General features: G+C 36.2%; 5 protein-coding genes across 5 annotated transcripts; 1 reads left to right on the top strand and 4 right to left on the bottom strand.

The window, feature by feature from the left end:
- Nucleotides 1–168: 168 nt before the first annotated feature.
- RO3G_05331 (uncharacterized protein) lies at nt 169–456 on the bottom strand (the record flags this gene model as incomplete). Its single annotated transcript, XM_067659921.1, has 1 exon — nt 169–456. The coding sequence occupies one exon, from the start codon at nt 454–456 to the stop codon at nt 169–171; it is 288 nt and encodes a 95-aa protein (XP_067516022.1).
- An 834-nt stretch (nt 457–1,290) lies between these two features.
- RO3G_05330 (uncharacterized protein) lies at nt 1,291–6,129 on the bottom strand (the record flags this gene model as incomplete). The annotated part of the gene is made up of 2 exons (XM_067659920.1): nt 1,291–4,448; nt 4,608–6,129. 2 exons carry the CDS (start codon nt 6,127–6,129, stop codon nt 1,291–1,293), a joined length of 4,680 nt encoding a protein of 1,559 aa, XP_067516021.1.
- Nucleotides 6,130–6,505: 376 nt separating this feature from the next.
- On the bottom strand, nt 6,506–8,325 carry RO3G_05329 (uncharacterized protein; the record flags this gene model as incomplete). Its single annotated transcript, XM_067659919.1, has 4 exons — nt 6,506–6,835; nt 6,901–7,325; nt 7,513–8,059; nt 8,131–8,325. The coding sequence occupies 4 exons, from the start codon at nt 8,323–8,325 to the stop codon at nt 6,506–6,508; spliced, it is 1,497 nt and encodes a 498-aa protein (XP_067516020.1).
- A 1,302-nt stretch (nt 8,326–9,627) lies between these two features.
- On the bottom strand, nt 9,628–10,689 carry RO3G_05328 (uncharacterized protein; the record flags this gene model as incomplete). Its single annotated transcript, XM_067659918.1, has 1 exon — nt 9,628–10,689. One exon carries the CDS (start codon nt 10,687–10,689, stop codon nt 9,628–9,630), a length of 1,062 nt encoding a protein of 353 aa, XP_067516019.1.
- A 1,488-nt stretch (nt 10,690–12,177) lies between these two features.
- RO3G_05327 (uncharacterized protein) lies at nt 12,178–13,008 on the top strand (the record flags this gene model as incomplete). The annotated part of the gene is made up of 3 exons (XM_067659917.1): nt 12,178–12,367; nt 12,479–12,610; nt 12,707–13,008. The coding sequence occupies 3 exons, from the start codon at nt 12,178–12,180 to the stop codon at nt 13,006–13,008; spliced, it is 624 nt and encodes a 207-aa protein (XP_067516018.1).
- Between the last annotated feature and the right edge of the window lie 1,802 nt (nt 13,009–14,810).

Genomic DNA, 14,810 nt, shown 5'->3' with positions numbered 1-14,810 from the left:
CCCCTCCATGCCGGGCAGGAAGATCAGGTGGGATAATATGAGCCGACCGAGTGTTTAAAAGCAGTTTTAGAGAAGCCCAGGACGAAAACAGCATTACCTTCCGGGTGTAGGAGGGAGTTAATACAGAAAGCTTGAGCATCATCTAAGAACTGGATGCAGTTCTATATATTAAACTGCCTGTTCTAGGAGCTTGGTTAGCTCTTCTTGAGGAGCTCCAGTTACCACAGCACGAGCGATCTGTTGTCTAAGGTCTGTCAATGTAACCCTCAGACCCATAACAGCATCGATAGATGGATCTTCTTTTAATTCAAAACCATTTGAAGTGGTAGAAGCAGCTTCTTCAACGATAGCCATTTCTATGTCTTCACTGACCCTGGATGTCTCTTCTTCTTGTTGATTAAGGTTGCCTTTCTTATTAAGGGAGGAAACTTGAGTGGATTGATCGTTGTCAGCCATATTTTGTAATTTTAAACAAAAGTTCAGAATTCGTTAAAAAAAATGAAGTGTTTTTAAGTATTTAAAATATGAAAAAGAAGAATTAACGAGACCGAACAATAGTTCTAAAGTCGAATTACTTTTATTAAAGAAAGATTCCAAGGCTATTTATATTAGTTTGAGCAAGACCTGAGATTAAATGACAAGAGATAGTTACGACCGATATGATTTGACATGTATAAGAAAAATTTTATAAACTGATGTAAATAATCAACTGTTGAGATGAAAGTGAAACTTGGCTGTTCAGGGCAGTTGGTAATTATCAGGATCTATTCTTATTCAAACTCATTTGTAAAGATTTAGCTTAGAATGATAAGACTGTTATCTTATTGACATGTCAAAACATGACATTGCCCCCTTCCAGGTTGTAATTATCTTTTCTGGAATTAATGTGGCAAGTAAAAAGATGTTTGTTTAACTGAATGTCAAAATGAGGTTTGAGATGTCAAGATGAGCTCTATTTGTTGTAAGAAATAGGTGCTTGGTAGGGTGAAGTCATATAACGTATAGTGGCTCTTTATATAAACATATAAAGTATAGTGTTCAAGAATGGAACAAAGCATTTAGGCGATAATAAACCCTAAACAGGAATTTATTGCTAAAGTGATGTTTGTCTGTAAATGTGACTGCGTACAAACGTGCAAATTGAAAAATATTAAGGCATGAGAAAAAATTCCATTTTTTACTATCCTTGTAAATATTTTATAATTGCGTTATTTGCTGGTAACATATATGTATAGTTAATGAAAGTTGGGTGGAAGAAGGTCAATGTGTTAACGTCTGTTTCTTTTAGAGTTAGTTACATTGCGATGCACATTTTTTCTTTTCTTGGTTGTATCTTTTTTTAGGAACAAGTTGAACCTCGCGCGCTGGTTCTTGTTCACTTATACGTAACCAATACTTTTGGATCGGTCTGTAATCATGGAAATGACTAGCCGGTTCCCAAGTGTCATCTTCTTCTCCATAACCTTTCCATCGAACTTTATATAAGTAATTACCCGGTGATCCCTTATGGTGTAAAACTGCCTCAACATCGTATGATTCAGATTGATCAGTATTGGATAAAGATACTTCCTGGGAAATAACCTTTATTTGCGATGGAGGTACATCTCTTGGTAAGAGTGCTCCAGTTGCATCAACCAACACGTATGAACCACCTTGAGTTTTTCTTTTGACAGTGTAATTACCAACGTAGAGGGGATCACTTTTTGCAACACGGTTTACATTCTTGAGCGTGACTTGACTACCAGTGGGGATATCGGTTAGAATTCTGTGAGTTTGGTTGAACTTGTCTCGAGAGGCAGCTTGTGAAGTTTTTATTTTTTCACGAATAGCAGGTAAGACAGTGTCATTAAACTCGTTAATTCTAGTTTCTAACTGTTTCATTGTTTCAGGCGATTTAGTTTTGTCCAGCACGTTATTATAATCCTTGTTTTCATTGGGACGTCTTGCGAACATCAATGAGAAAGGTCGTGTGCCGTGTAAAGCTGTATGTGTATTGTTGAGGGCTTCTTGGGTACTGTCAACATACAAGTCCCAATCCTCAGTTCTGCCTTGTAATCTTTTGTGCAAAATATTTTTTGCTTTGCCAACCCATCGTTCAACTATACCGTTAGCTCGGGGATGATAAGCTGATATGAGACGATGATCAATACCGGATGATTCAACATACAGTCTGACGATTTCATTGACATACTCAGTACCATTATCACTTTGGATAATTTTTGGTCGACCAAAGAGCGATAAGATACTCCTTAATGCAAGTGCAATAGTGAGAGAGGATTTATCGGGCAAGGCTTTGAGTACACAATATCGTGTAAAGACGTCCACTACCAGAAGGATGTATTGATTACCTTGTACTGAAGTAGGGAAAGGTCCGGCTGTGTCGATACAGATGTGATCCCAAGGTGCATCAGCATAGATTGAGGTTAAGGGATTGTATCCGTGCTTTGCGATATTGAATTTTTGGCAATCAGGACAACTACGTATTATTTCAAGTGCATCTTCCTTGAGCTTTGTCCAGTGAATACCATCGCTATGTAAAGCTGTTACGATTGCTTGAGCTCCACGGTGTCCTTCTAAGTGTGTATCCATGAGTAGCTTTTGTCTGTCTTCTGGTGCTGGGGTCATCAAGTCAGCAGGCATCATCATTCTGGATGTAAGAATTGATCCGTTAGAATTGATAATTTGTGAAGTGACAATTGTTTTGATGGTTTTATTATCCCCCTCCAGCGTTTTTTCAGGTTCAAAAAGACGCGACAAAGCATCTGGCAGAATATTTTGAATACCAGGTCGATGGATGATTTTGAAGTTATAATCCAGTATAGTATCCAGCCAATTGATCATCATAGCGTTAGCTACAGGCTGAGTGTGGAGATAAGTCAGGGCCTTGTGATCAGTGTATAAGGTGAATGGGTTACCCCACAAAAATGGATGAAACTTCTTTAGTGCAAATATCACTGCTAATAGCTCACGTTTAGTGGTAGAATAATTCTTTTCAGATGAAGAAAGTGAGCGTGCCATGAAACCGATATATCGAGTCTCATTTTTGATAACTTGGTAAAGAACAGCACCAATTGAATAGTTACTAGCATCAGTAGCAACGTAAAAAGGTTGTTCTAAATCTGGATGATGAAGAAGTGGCGCAGAAGACAATAATGCCTTGATTTTTTCAAAAGCACTTTCTTGTTCAGATGTCCAAAGTTTATCAAGTTTACCTTCGAAACGTAATTTGTCCAAAGGCGCAGTGACTTCAGAAATATTTGGCAAGTATTTTCTAAAATAATTTACCAGTCCTAAAAAGCGTTGAATCTCTTTTCCAGATGAAGGTCTAGGCCAAGTCAAAGCGTTTGTAACTTTACGAGGATCGAGTCGAGACCCTTTGGCATCAACACAGAAACCAAGCAAGTAAACAGTAGACTGCGCAAAATGACATTTGTCTGGGTTAAGGATCAAGTTCACTTTAGTTAATCTCTGAATTATGTTTTGCACATGTGTGATGTGTTCCTCATAAGACTTGGAAAATATGATGATATCATCAACAAAAGCCTGTGCATAAGGTAAATCACGTAATACAATATTAATCACTCGCTGATAACGGGAAGCAATATGTTTCAATCCAAATGGACAACCTCTAAATTGGTATTGTTGACCTTCAAAAGTGAATGTGGTCTTAACACGATCAGGTTCGTAGATTTGGAATCGATGAAATGCTTGTCGAAGATCAAGAGTGGTAAAGATAGTTGATCCTTGTAATTGATCGAAAATCTCTTCAATCTTTGGAATAGGATGTCTATCGTTTGACACGAGAATAGAATTTAACAAGCGAGGATCGAGACAGGGTCGATGTCCTGTGAGATTACCAAGCAAGTCTTTCTTAGGTGCCAATGTTAAAGGAGAATTCCAATCCGAATTAGGTGATGCACGTTCAATAACTTCATCCTTTAACCAAGTGTCAATACATTCACGCATGATTGGTAGTAATTTAAAAGGAGTACGATATGGTGCACGGTAAGCGGTTTTTCCTTTAACAGTATCTAAACGTATAACTGACTCGGGTACAGTACAGAATGAATTCTTTGGTATTAAGGCATTTTGATCAACAAATGGTTTAATAGCATTATGGAAATGAGCTTGTTGCTCAAGTGTACCGAAAGGAGCTTTGTTAGGTTCAGGTGTGTCATCCGTAATCTCTTTGTCAATAACTGGTGCAAGATTAGGATGTCTGATAGCTAAGTTGGTAACAAGAATGTTCAACTTGTGCATTAGGTCTAATCCTATTACAACTTCAGTATCCAAGGAAAGAGGAAGGACTTCAAAAGAATGGGATGTATGAATAAGATTTTTATCATTATCACCGTAAATAACACTTAATGGAAATTTGGTTGTACCGAAACGTTTACTAACATTATCACTTGTAGCAAGTATAACGGAACCAGATACATTTCTATCAACTGCAATATTATATTTATTAACAAATTTTGTGTCTATCGAGCTAAAAGAAGAACCACTATCAACCAGGGCCATAGTGTTCACGTTCTCTATAGTGATAGGTACAATTAAAGAATGGTTAGTATTTTTAAATACTTCATTCTGTTTTGTTAATTTCTTACAGTCATAGCTAACTGGATAACCCTCGTCATCCACGTCCATCAAGTTGCTATCACCACTAGACACCTTGGAGGACGCCTGTTGTGGTCTAGCTTGAGGAGTGACGGTGAGGTTGGGCTTGTTACCATTGGAATTTGCAGTATCCAAGCGAACAGAACGGATGGCCTTAGTTGGACCATGATAAGGCTTGTCACGAGGACAGCGAGCAGCGTGTTCTTTGGACCAAGGGACATTACCCAAACATCGATAACAGTTCTTGGCAACAGACACAAATGATAAAGATCTATTAGATGCAGCAGAAGGAGTGATCACCGAGGAAGAGTTTTGCTTCAGCAAATCCTTGTACTTGTTGCATCTTTCAGTGGGATGATTGGCAATACCATGGATAGCGCAGCGGAACTTGTTCTTCATACTACCCATAGACACTCTTTTACCATTGCCAAGTTGGTTGTTTGAGGTTTCCAAGTTGTTTGGATTGTACTTCGATGCTTCTGTTCCCTTAGAAAGGAGAGGCGAGGAGGAAATTTTTAACCCAGATTCTTGACGGTTAGATGAGCCACTTTCTGAACAAAGGTTTGATGACAGGACCATTCGTGCTTTGGCAGCAACTTTTGTCACGGAGTCTTGTTGATCTCGACCAAGGTTTAGCAAGGAACGAGAGACCTCCTGACGTAAAAAGCCTGGTAAAGCACGCTTGTAAATGGAAGCGGTCCTGATGTCATCATCCCATTTGGCAGCCCTTCGAATACGTTGAAATCGATCTGTAAAGGCTTCAATGGACTCGGTTGGAAGCATTTTAAGTGACAGGAGCTGGTCCATGTATTCCAATTCTTGAGCTACGTCTTGTGCAGCATAGGTCTTGACAATGATCTTTCTTACTTCAGACCAAGTCAAACTACGCCCTTTTAGAACCTCGTTAAACCATGAACGTTGATCTCGGTTCATCTTGATTGGGACCAGGCGAGACCAACTCGAATCAACAGATAGACCATTTGACTCAATGATTAGGGAGAAGGTGTCAAGTAAGTCTTCTACGGAGTCATGTACATCGGCATCTTTTCTCCAGACATTACCCCTCCATTGCCAGACAGGAAGATCAGGTGGGATAATATGAGCCGACCGAGTGTTAAAAGCAGTATTTGAGAAGCCAGGACTGAAAACAGCATTACCTACGGGTGTAGGAGGAGTAATACAGAAAGCTTGAGCATCATCTAAGAACTGGATGCAGTTCTTTATATTAACTGCCTGTTCTTGGAGCTTGGTTAGCTCTTCTTGAGGAGCTCCAGTTACCACAGCACGAGCGATCTGTTGTCTAAGGTCTGTCAATGTAACCCTCAGACCCATAACAGCATCGATAGATGGATCTTCTTTTAATTCAAAACCATTTGAAGTGGTAGAAGCAGCTTCTTCAACGATAGCCATTTCTATGTCTTCACTGACCCTGGATGTCTCTTCTTCTTGTTGATTAAGGTTGCCTTTCTTATTAAGGGAGGAAACTTGAGTGGATTGATCGTTGTCAGCCATATTTTGTAATTTTAAACAAAAGTTCAGAATTCGTTAAAAAAAATGAAGTGTTTTTAAGTATTTAAAATATGAAAAAGAAGAATTAACGAGACCGAACAATAGTTCTAAAGTCGAATTACTTTTATTAAAGAAAGATTCCAAGGCTATTTATATTAGTTTGAGCAAGACCTGAGATTAAATGACAAGAGATAGTTACGACCGATATGATTTGACATGTATAAGAAAAATTTTATAAACTGATGTAAATAATCAACTGTTGAGATGAAAGTGAAACTTGGCTGTTCAGGGCAGTTGGTAATTATCAGGATCTATTCTTATTCAAACTCATTTGTAAAGATTTAGCTTAGAATGATAAGACTGTTATCTTATTGACATGTCAAAACATGACAATGTTTGAGATTTGCAAAAAAGAATCAGCGAGCATGGTTCGGTTTTCTGCTTCCAATTGCTTGACTGCATTCAAAGTGAGTTGATTCTGAGATTGGATTATGTTCAGCATAGCATTCATTGAGTCAAACCCTGTCTTCATAGCTGCTGCAACTTCAGGTAACAAAACTTCCAGATGTTGGCTCATTTTGAACTTCTCATCGTTGGCAGCGATTGCAGATGAAAGACGCTCTTCATAGTCTTTGTAAATATCAGTATCAAAGATGCTGTGGGACCAAATAAAGCTTCCGGGGTATTTTCCCTTCAACACCACTGAGTCCTAAGATAAAAATAATTAGATATCGTAAGCATTATGACTTGATTTGTAAAAAAAATAATCCTTACCTGCAAAAAAACTGTTCTTAAATAATCCATTAAATCTAAAAAGTTTGGCCCAGCAATATCGTCTTCAACTTCCTTCCTGTAAAACTTCTCTCTCCAATGTTCAATCCAAGGAAACACCATTTTGCGCAATTCTTCTGATGGCTCAATTGAACCACGATTGATGAAGTAATCACCCTTACGAGTAGTGAACCCGGCCAGCACTTTAATGGCATCAACAGGAAGGCCACTTAAATAGCAACCAACCATTCTATCGCTACCCCAACGTCCAACTTGTCTCTGTTGGTCTCCAGAGACACCTTCATTTGCAACCATATTAATGGCACTCTTTCTGTTGATGTGAGTGAGCTTGCTTGAATGAACACCGCAATACCTAAGCACTTGTTTATAAATCTTGGCCTGTTCACTATAGGTAATTGACCCATCCCCTGTAGCGTTTGGAAACAAATAAGTATCATACCAATCACGGCGAGTCGAGAAGCTTGGAAATGGTAGGTTTTGATGATGGAACAAGGAAAAAAAAATATTGAGCAAAAGCGCCATGTGGACAAACTTCAACATCCCTATGGCGAAGAGCAGAACCATATTGAATCTTGCCATCCTTATTAGTCTTACCCAATGTTATAGTGGCTACTATAGCAAAGCAAGAAGAGGGGCCTTGATTTTTGAGTTCCATGATGAATAAATCTGGCAGCTGTGTTCCAAGAGCAGTCTCACTACGCATAAGCATGGCATGGCTCATAGAAAAGCAGACTTTGTTTCTCAAAGAAAAGATGTTGTTTTGAATCAAAAAATACTGATTGATTCGAAGCAATTCTTGATCTGTATAGCCATCATTCAAAGTATTTTTCCCACGATCCTCATATTCGGTTCTTTTGCGTCTTGTTTCCTTTTTGGTATGAGTGTCAAGAAAGCGCTTCACGATAGGTCCTCTTGCCATTGTATGCTTATTGAATCCTGCTTCTACCTGTTGATGGTATAAATCAACCACAGCTTTTACATAAGCAAGGACTGATTCCCTACCCAATGGTGCGGGTGATCCATCTGCATTTTTCTTGAATTTGTTTCCACGGGTCAAAACATAGTCTTTGAGAAAGAAAGCTAGCTTTGCGTCATAAACAATAGCACCATCCGTAACTTTTTCTTTATTGGTGCACCATTCCTATTTTCAATTTCAAACAATTTAGAAATCATCGCCCAAACAAGCTTTATAACATATAGCTTTTAACTTACAAACCATTCTCTTTGCTTAGATTTATAAGCAGCAGTCGTGTTCTTGGGACGATATGTTTGATTTTCAGCAATGACCATTTGCGTATTTTTATCCATTGCTAGCCTGGCTCGAATCATGTCTTCATAATGTTCAGCATCTGGAAGAGCGATATCATTGTCTCTAGTAGAAGGACCAGCGTTTGAATCGTGACTCATTGTGTCGTATAGTAGTAATAATAACCAAGTAAGAGATAAAAGCAAAAACAAAGAGCAATGTAGGTACTTTTTGAGACTGATCTTTATTTCAGTTTAAGTTAAAGTAAAAATTACTCTAATTGAAGGCAAGTATTTATATCTTATTGAATGAGTGGCTTGATATCTTCTATTGTAAGCGTTCTTCTAATCTTCAGGTACTTTAGCAAGTGTTATCTCTAATTATGATTATGAAAACTTTTCATTTGTTCTTTTGTATGTCTGTCATAGATTACCTTTTATTCTGGGAATTCCTTACTGGTTTGAATAACGTTATTTTAGGTGTTATCTCGATTATATGTACGATTAGTAATATTTCTGACATTAGATTGGGTTACTGACAACAGAAAATATCTTGTTATCTTGATTGGTACTTCTTATCAAAGAACTATCATTAATACAATACATATTCTAATAGAGTATGCTTACTTGGAAACAATTGTATAATCTTATTTAAATAAACTCGTATTTTTTATTTTACTTATGATCTTGTATTAAGACATGTATTTATCAATGTCAACTATAATCGGCTATTTTTCTTCAACGCATTGTTCAATTGAAATGCTTAACAAATAGTAGAAGAGATATGTTTGCAAAATTGGCAATTAGTTGCCAAAAAAGAAAGTGTATATTTTTCAATTGTTGATATGAGGATCCAATCCCTAACAACCGATATTTGTCACAATAATGTAGCTTACCGTATGCACCAATCAATATTAGAAATTTGGCTTTTATATGAAACGTCAAAGGACTTCTTGTACTTGCCCTGTCACTCCCCTTTTTTTTCTATTACAGCAAAGCTGAGTTGCATAAAAAAGCTTTTCAAGCACTTTATTGGTTATCAAAGTATACAAAGGATACATTGGATATCAGAGACCCGATCGCACTTTACTTTTTGTAAAAGTGAAGTATTTCATAGGTTAGAGCACTATACCTAAACATTTCAATTTCCGATATGTAAGTTTCGGAGACCCGACTGGGGATCTGAGAGACCTGAGGTCATGATACTGTATTTCCACTTCAATTTCGACCAAATCGACTACGGACGTTGCCGTAGTGAGGACGGAAGATATGGTAAGGAACTCTCCGAGCCGCGCTTTTTTATTTGAAAAAATTCTTTATATAAACTAGATCAAAATACTATATGTCTTCTTCATAACTTTCTAAGACGTTAAATTAAATCTAAAAGGCGTTTGTACCATGGGAGGGAAGTTGAAGGGCCGGGTTTTACCATATCTTCCGTCCTCACTACGGCAACGTCCGTATTCAGGTCGTACCTACTCCAATACTGGTTGCCTCCGTTCGGATTCCAGATATGGTAGGGTTTTCCGTAAGATTCATGATCATAGAGTTACCAATTGCAGTGCTGACCTTGTCCTTGTAAGGTGGTTTATAATAATATTTCTCAAAAGTGTTACTATTCAAGCTCCAGTTGGCATGTGCTTTGACCTCGTTAATTTCAAAACCCAGTTGAACCGCTTTTGTACTTGAGGCAGAGCGAATCGAGTGCGGTTGATATTTGTTTGTATCGATTCCAGCCTGCGCCATGTCATTCTTTATCCAACTGGTAACTGTGTTAGGACGAGCACAAGAGGTCGGTCTTTGTTCATTAATATAGGCTAAGAACAAAGTTTGTTCTTCGGGCAGTTTTCCTCGATACTTTTCAGTCTTCTGAATAAAAAAATATAATGTAGTCACAGGGCACAAATCAGAGGTGGACGTGATACCGAGAGAGATAGTTTTTTGCTGAGCTTCCTTTGGCAGCCGGGAAATTAAGGTTACTCCTTGGATCCTTCCGTCTTCAGTTTGGAACAACACATCTCGATGCTGCAATCGGCTGATGTCAGATTTCGGTCGCCACATGGTAAAAATGGAGAGCAACAAAACTGTTTTGCGTTGAAGATTCATGACGGGCAATTTTTCCGTGTCGGCATATCTACTTTTAATAAATCGCAATAAAATGTCAAGATCCCATATTTCCAACTTCTCCTTGGAAGGCACAATCACTTGCTGTTTCTTGTGAGCCGTAAAAAAATCTTGGATAAGATGGTGCTGACCAATACTGGGCCTCGATGGGTAAACTACATTAAAGACCGATGCTATGGAAGGCCGTATCCCGTTCAAGTGAGATGTCGAAAACTGTCGGTTATGAACCAAATATCGCAAGACATTCTTGGGTGCATACTCCAAGCAGTTAATTTTTGGTGATTGTATATTGCACCAAAAGACCCATTTTGCCCAATGCCGATTATAAGAGTCCACTGTCTCTTGTCGGTGTTTCTGTTGAAGATGGCGAATAGTAGTTACGTCCAAATCTTGTTTTTCCATGGCTTGTCAGATAACTTCCAAGCGGCTAGTCGCCAGGTCTTGGATATTTGGAAAAGTAACGGTTTTGTTCTTGTCATTTGTAGAATCATTGGATACCAGTACTGGGTCGGCCAAAATGGAGTTACCAGTATCGCCTCTTGTACCTTTTGTTGCTGAAATCTTCTCAGCACTTGCGGAATCAACTTCCACGGTGGATGCAAAAACAGTCCCTGTTTTGGCCAGTGTTGTTTGAACGCATCTATGTTCATTGCTGCTGGATCTGGTCGGATACTCCAATATTTCGGTAGCAAGTTGTTGTGATGGGCCGCAAATGCGTCTATTGTCAGAGGGCCCCACTTTCTCTGAATCTTTTGGAAAAATTGCTGTGGTAAGCTCCACTCGTAAAGAGGTTTGGCTAGTCGGCTCAAGCGATCCGCTTTGGTGTTTTTGCCGGTTTATCCATAGTAGTTATTTTTAATAAAAATTATTGATAGTAAAAAACCTATTAGTAATAAAAATATTATAGAATCAAAAAAAATAATAACAGATTTAAAAAATGTAAAAATATTTTGCTTAGTCAGCAATGATTACGTAATCAATTGCTTAGTCAGCAAAAATAATATTTTTTCAACTTTTTATAAATCTAGAAATAATAAAATACATTGATTTTGAAAAAAATACTTTTTGGAGTATTTTGAATTCAAACTCCGATGGTGTATTTTATATTTCTGTCTGCTATAATGTTCATTAACCGATTTATTTTTATATGTTAAAAAAACAAAATTGAATATTTCATTATAATATAAAATAGCTTCAATGAATATTGACAAATTAATTACTGATGAAGCAAATTTAATTGTTGTTAATAATTGGGATTTTTTAAATTATAATTGGCCAATTATTCATAATAAATATAAACATAGAACTATAATTAAACATATAGATTATATAAATATTATTAAAAAGAAATTATTAAACAAAATTGGGTATATTGCAGTTTTTTACTTTTTAATTGTGTTATATACTAATAAAGAGTATCCTGGACCTTACTTTGAAATAGAAAAAGGGTTGTTTTTATTATATCATTTAGTTTCAGGTATATCAGGAAAAGAAGAAATTGATAAATACATTCCGCAAAGCACATTTCATTATTTTTATAAAAAGTTCTGGATGGATGAGGATAATTATAAAAGGTTAAGTAAAATAGTAAACGATTCATTAAATAATATGTTTTCAAATGTTAGGTTAAGGATTTTATCAGCACATAAATGGAATCCGGACTTATTTAAACATGTAACTTTAATCCTTGATGGCCATGATTCTAGAATTAATTATACAGATACTGAAATAAAACACAGTAGATTATACTCATATAAGTTTAAAAAAAATGGATTAAGAACTCAATTTACTTCTGATATGAATGACATGATACTTTTTATTTCTAAAAGTAATTTTTGTTCAGATAGTTCTGATGGGACCATGTTTTTAAATATGCGATTATATAACAAAATGGATAACAAAGATACTATTGCAATTGATGGTGGTTATACTCTATTTGTAGAACAATTTATAGATAAATCATCAGAAAAGGGTTATGAATTTAGTCATGATAATTTTGTTTATCCTATTAGAAAAAATCCAGGTGAAAGTTTATCTATTTCTGAAGACCATTTTAATAAAACATTTGGAAGTTTTAGAAGTAAAATTGAAAATCAATTTTCAGAATTAGGAAATAAATTTTATAGATTCAATAATAATAAGTCTGTTACAAAAATGGATAATATAAAATTTTATAACTTACAGTTCAAAGTTGCTTGCTTGTTGAAAAATATACAAAAATTTACTGAATTATTTAATGTACCTGTTTTACCACATCATAAATTATGGGAAAGTGAAAATTTTGAATTTCCTGTTGAAAAAAGATTACTTGATATAGTAGTTAGTAATGATAAACAAAATAGAGAAAAATTAAATAAAATGGTGGAATTACAAAATAGTTTTATACATATGAATATTACAGAAACACCAATGATAATAGATGAATATTCAGATATTGAAGATAATATAGAAAATAATAACTCTAGCAGTTGTGATGATTTACCAAAAACTAATGAAAAATCTAAAAAAAGAAAAGTTAAAAATAAAGGAAAGCAAAAAGCCTATAAATCTTATGAGATTGAAGCAATTGTTAATCATAAATTAGAAAATAATATATACCAATTTTTGGTTAAATGGAAAGACTATCCAGAAAGTGATAACAGTTGGTTAGCAATTGATAGTTTTAATGAAAAAAGTATGTTAAAAGAATATATTGACAATAATAATATTGGTATTCTTTAAGTTTATAAATAAAACTTTATACTTTTTTAGAATATTTTTATTAATGTAACTTTTAAAATTCTTCAAATAACATTAAAATTTAAAATGCAACTATTACAAATGTATATTTTCTTTTATAATATTATTCATTATGTTTTGTTTTTTTTCTAAACAGTCAAAATATTTCTCTTCTTCAAAATATTCAACCATAACTTCTTTTAATATATTTTGAATCGATTTGGTAATAGAAGATTTACAAACAAGGATTTCTGTATTTAAAATAACCATTTTTAATGTCTAAAAATTATAAATTTGTTATTTGTCTAATATGTTTTATTATATAATAAAAGGAAAATCATTTTATTTAATTATATGAACAATTTCAAACTCAGAAGTAATTTAAAATTAACAATATTTTGAAAAAATTATAGGTAATTTATTATTATTTGCTACGAATATACCCACTTTGATTCCTGGGATATGAACACACTGAAGGCGTATCTGGAACTTGCTGAGTAATGACTGTATTTGGAGGGCTAGGTCCTGAAGGGTTGGCGACGCTGTTCCCCCTGCTTTCATCACATATTTTATTGCTGTGGTGCTGTCCGAAAATATCCTGATAACATTGTTTTGATGTTTTTCTGCGTGTAGTTGCAGGGCAATCCATACAGTCTTCAACTCTCTTACGTTTATTGAAGTTGACTGTTCTTCCTTGGTCCAGAATCCGTGAGTCTCTAGTTCGGCGCTGCTTACTCCGTAACCGCTGTCTGATGCATCGACGTAAATATCGATTGCTGGCGTTTTGAAATCCTCCTTGTGGATAGGTAGACCGTTGTGTTGTCCTGAGAAGTTTTCCCACCATTGTAGATCTTCGAAACTTTTTCGTGTTAGTTGACAGGGGCTTTCCCAGTTTTGATGATGAACGTGCAGGCTCTTCGCTAAGTCCCTCTGCAGAAAACGGAGATGAATCAATGCTTCGCCTATTGCTGGAATTACTGCAGTCATTTTCCCTACTAAACTGGCTATCCATCTGCAAGAGAATGCAGTCCGCGATCTCTTTACTTGACGAATTCTGCTTACAATCTTCTTTAGTTTTTGCTGAGGGAGTGTGATTTGCATCGTTGAAGTATTGAATTGAAAACCCAGAAATTCTTGAATCTTCTGTGGTTGCAAGCTGCTCTTCTTGTAATTGATAAGAAAACCGAGATTCTTTAGGTGTGCTAAAGTTTCTTGCATATTCGCGTTCATTTCCTTCATCGATTTTGCTACTAAGCATATGTCGTCCAGGTAGTAAACTAATTTTATTCCCTTTCTCCTCAATGGTTCCACCGCATAACGCATGGGTTTGGAAAAGATCCTGGGAGCTACACTTAAGCCAAACGCTAGGGACTTGTATTGGTATACCGTTCCCTGATGTAAAAAGGTTAGAAATCGTCTGGATTGTTGATGGAGAGGCACCACTACATATGCATCTTTCAAGTCGATCTTGCAAATGAGATCGTCTTTCTCTAGAAGTGATCGCAAAGCTGGTATCCCTTCCATCTTGAAGTGGTGGCACTGGACGAATTTGTTCAAAGGTCTGCAGTCCAATATGGGTCTTCTTTTTGTCGGTTCCTTGACAGTAAAGAAATGGGATAAGTAATGTTTGCTTTGGGTTGGTGATATTTCTATGATTCCCGCAGCCAAGAATTTTTTTACTGCTTCGCTCACAGCAATTCGATCTTCCATTGATGGACATTTTGTTGGATGGTATTTCCAGGGGTGTGGAGTTGAATTCCACTGAATTTGGTAACCCTCTTGAATCACCGATAGTGGTCATGGAT

This window comes from Rhizopus delemar, genomic scaffold (assembly GCF_000149305.1).
Source record: "Rhizopus delemar RA 99-880 supercont3.3 genomic scaffold, whole genome shotgun sequence".
In the NCBI taxonomy this organism is placed as follows: domain Eukaryota; kingdom Fungi; phylum Mucoromycota; class Mucoromycetes; order Mucorales; family Rhizopodaceae; genus Rhizopus; species Rhizopus delemar.
This window is presented reverse-complemented; position numbering and strand designations above follow the sequence as displayed.